The following is a 4390-nucleotide window of genomic DNA, read 5'->3' as shown; positions in this document are numbered from 1 at the left end:
TTCTATTAAAAAACATGAAACATGATATGTAACTGTGAAAATGTTTGTATTATATTTAATATTTTACATTTTGTCCATGACACAGAAAAGTTTTGAAACCCTGAAATTCTAAATTTTGACCTACAGTTCAAAAATCTGTAAGTAAAGTTTTACTTTAATTCTACTATTTTGATTTTACTGGGATAACTATCTATGTTTATGTCTATAAAAATCTGAAAAGAATAAATACACTGAGTTACCATTGGTTTTCCAAATTACACTTATAGTTTCCAGTTAGCTCCAGAGTATCCCATGTTGTTGAAGAGATTTTTTGAGCATAGAAACACCAAATAAGTTTGAACTTCATAATTAATTTTTAAAATATAGCAGTGAAATAACACATTTTGTCACCTATAATTGATACACTTATAAATGCTAACAATTTTCTAATAGAAACTAAAAAACTAATTTCTAAGGGATCTACTTAGACACATGAACAATTTTTAAATAGACAACATTTTCTAATTTGAGCATCAACACTAATCTTTAATCTCTGCCAAAATTTTCCTCTCATTTTGTTAGAGTATGCAGCAATAATTTGGTAGTATTACAAAAACTATAAATGAATATTAGTTGTAAGTACATTCAACTAAAATAAATAAAGATGTAATACTTTACGTTGTATGTTACATCAAGTATAATGTAAATAAAAAGATATTTTGATCCTTGACTAGCATTCAAAGACAACAGAGACCGATTGAAAATCTCAACTCCATTTCTTTCAGATATTTATAGGAAATGGAAGTGAGATGAGAAAAAATATCTGTTAAAGGTTATCAATAAAATTATCTTCTTTGGAACAAAGATTTGTTTTTGTAAATATAGCTTGAGAAGGTATAAAGATGAATATCAAAGACATGAAAGCAGAAAACATTGAAAGAAACTATGTATTGGAAGCTATAATTAGATTCATTGATATTATTGGGGTTCCTTTGTTCATTTGCATTATACATTATGCAACAGGATATTCATTTGCTTGAGAAAGAAACAACCCTTTGTATCATGTTCATGAAGGCTTTTTTCACTTGCTGGTTCCGTAAAGTGTAAATGAAAGGATTTAAAAGTGGGGCAATGGAGGTATTGAGCACTGCAATTCCCTTGGAAAAAGATATTCTTTGTTTGACTGACGGCTTAAAGTACATGAAGATACAGCTGCCATAAGAAAGAGATATCACAATCATGTGAGAGGAACATGTTGAAAAAGCCTTTTTCTTCTGATTAGTTGAAGGGATTTTTAGAATTGTTAATGCAATAAAGCTGTATGATATTATCACCATTACCAACGTGACCACAAGTGTCACTGATGCAGAAATGAATCCCATGGTCTCTAAGAGCTGTGTGTCTGAGCAGGAGATCTGCAGCAGGGGAGTTGTATCACAGTAGAAATGATCAACAACGTTGGAGGCACAGAAGTCAAGGTTTATGCCTAAGAGGAGAGGTGGAAAGATGACAAAAAACCCAGCAAACCAACAACAGAAGACAAGTTGCATGCAGATCTTACTGCTCATGATGGTTGTGTAATGCAGGGGCTTACAGATGGCAACATAGCGGTCATAGGACATGGCTGCCAGCAAGTAAAATTCAGATGCACCAAGAAGGAAGGCAAAAAACACTTGAGTAACACAACAATTAAAGGAAATGGTTTTGTTCCCAGTTGCCATAGCAACCAACAATTTGGGAATGCATGTGGTAGTATAGGAAATTTCTAGGAAGGAAAAATTCCGAAGGAAAAAATACATGGGGGTCTTGAGGGTGACATCCACCAGGGTGAGTGTGATGATGAGCAGATTGCCAGTGACACTTAGCAGGTAGGTGAGAAGCAGGAAGAAAAACAGCACAACTTTCAACTGTGGATCATCAGTCAAACCTGCCAGGATAAACACTGTCACTTGTGTGTGATTTCCCATTACTGTCCTCTACTTTTCCAGGTCTAAATAGAAAAGAAAGAAAGAAATTGATAGTCCTAAGGGGAAAATAGCAGTGGTAACTAGTGTCTAAAGTAAAATTAGGAAAGCAATCTTTCAGATAGAGTAACACCATTCATATTTTAGGAGGTTATGCCAGGAAGAACAATACTTTGCATTTCCAAAGTATCTGGATAGAGAATTTTATGTTTACTTTGCAATTCTGCCAGAGAATAATGATAGCGATGATTGATATGATAGCGGTTGTTGACTGTTTTTATATGAGGGAAATTAGAAGGACTTTTAAAGCATGCACAAATGCTTATTCTCTCTTGATTTTAGCAAGAACTGAGATGGATACCATTTCTTATTCAATTAAGAGCTTTGCATTCAGAACCAAAATGATTATTGTCATTAAAATTATATCAGAAAATGGTTTTCATAAAATATACACCACACACACACACACACACACCTCACCATCATCAATAGACAGGGTTATATAACTTTACCATTTTACTTAATCAAATTCAAATGCTTGATTCTTCTGTCATTTACTTTCATGGCTAATGAGATACAGTTTCCAATAAGTGAATATGAAACATCATGAGTAGTTTTATTTTCTGTCCTTAGTAGTATTTCCATCCCATCAAACTCTGTTATCATTCCCACTCTTCCCACGTTGTACTCCCAAACAAAATCAGCAGGAATATTCTGGTAATATTTGTGTGTCTAATAAGAAACTGCAGTTTTCCTCTCTAAGTTATGATTCTGAAAAATGAAAAAAAAATTAAAATGAGAGTAATGGATATAGAAGCATATAGAAATATATAAATATGAGTTCAGGAATTCATATGAAGTGGGAGAAAGATAAAAATAAATCTTTATGGAAACCTAGAGATATAGAAGGGATTTTTAGAAATAGGTTATTGAGCTTAAGGAAGAAATTAAATTAGTAAGAAAAATTGAAAGAAGATTAAGACATTTAAATTAGTAATAATCCTAAAATTAAAAATATGTAAATTTGTAAGTTTTAATAAATACAAATTATAAGAAAATATTTGTCATGAAATTTCTCTCTCTGCTTCTATGCTTTACACTTACCATTTTGATCTTCCTGTAAAATACAGACGAAAAGAGGAACAATTTGAGGTCAGCATGGCTTAAAAGAGATGAACAGTATTTGGTAAATTTCAAATACAATGAATCACAGAATAGTGTTGACAAAATTTTAGGAGGCATGTATTTCCCTATCATAAGGATATTCAAATGTTTGGCTAAAATGTAATTAAATAAATATTAACTATAGATAACAGTAGTCATCTCAACATATGGCATATATTAGAGACAATCAGATTGTTCTGGTTTGCACAGCTAGCAAATTGGACACCAAGATTAAGTTTGAAAGAATGTTTTTCCCTACGTTGTGCTCTGAAAAATAACAACTTCTACCAATGATTATAGGACAGCTTATTGTGCTTTTTTCTTTTTTTAATAATGATTCTAAGGAAAATTTCTTTCCTTGGTACCTTAATATCAAACACATAAAATAAATAAGGTTTAGTAATGGACCATAGATAAGACAATGTTTTCTGTTTTGAGAATATCAATATAATTATTTCAATCTCTAAAACATAGAATATGATTTCAAAGATATATACATAAATAAAAATAAACATAGAGTACAAATAAACATTGTTTCCAGTTATATCTAAAAGTGTAGGTAAAAAATAAGATCTGTTGTCAAATTCATGTTAGTAATGTAGACATATATGGGTATAAAAGAAAGGGCGGTTGTTTTTCCTGGACATTCCTCTTACATTCACATAATTGTGAAACGATTAGTCATAAATTTTTCTTCATTTACACAAATTACTCCAAAGGCAACAACTGTAGGAATGTTATATCTAAAACACCTAAATCAGAGTTTTACTATGTCAGATTATTTCTTTGTCCAACTACAACAGTTACACCCACCAACTATCCCCAACACATATTGTACAAAAATTAACAAAGCTCACACTACAAAACCATTAGAAGTCAAGCTTATGTTAAATATTATGAATATTAGTGAAATTTTAAAAAGGTAAAGGTTTTCAAAACTAAATTTTCATTGTATTCTGTCTTTTTTCATGATTTCCCCTTAATCAAAATGTGAAGGTTAGAAAAATAAGGTTAATACCATAATGGTAAAAATAAGACAAAATGGGTTAAAACAAATCTAATGGAAATATGGCCTTTAAATTTTCGACATACCAATTTTTTCATCCTTTTGAGTCCTAATCAGTCTGCCAAAAGCACTTTAAAAATCAAACACATTTTTTGAAGATATTAAACAGATTTATTCCAGCAAATTATCTCTGCTTCAATATTTAACTCTTTTATCATCATGCTGAACAGACCACAGTGATAATTCCATTCTTCTCTGTAGGATTCTCCCTCTACCC

At 31.2% G+C, this 4390-nt stretch overlaps 1 protein-coding gene across 1 annotated transcript; it reads right to left on the bottom strand.

Annotated features, from left to right (window-relative positions):
- Positions 1–1007: 1007 nt before the first annotated feature.
- On the bottom strand, positions 1008–1946 carry LOC144616812 (olfactory receptor 6C74-like). Its single transcript, XM_078449180.1, has one exon. It carries the CDS (start codon positions 1944–1946, stop codon positions 1008–1010), a length of 939 nt encoding a protein of 312 aa, XP_078305306.1.
- Between the last annotated feature and the right edge of the window lie 2444 nt (positions 1947–4390).

The sequence above is a fragment of the Panthera onca genome, chromosome B4 (genome assembly GCF_046562875.1).
Source record: "Panthera onca isolate mPanOnc1 chromosome B4, mPanOnc1 haplotype 2, whole genome shotgun sequence".
Lineage (NCBI taxonomy): Eukaryota > Metazoa > Chordata > Mammalia > Carnivora > Felidae > Panthera > Panthera onca.
Note: the sequence above shows the minus strand (reverse complement) of the source record. Positions and strands in the feature narration are given on the sequence as shown.

Excerpts from the sequence above, each read along its gene's own strand:
- LOC144616812 (XM_078449180.1), bottom strand. The coding sequence starts at position 1,946 with ATGGGAAATCACACACAAGTGACAGTGTTTATCCTGGCAGGTTTGACT.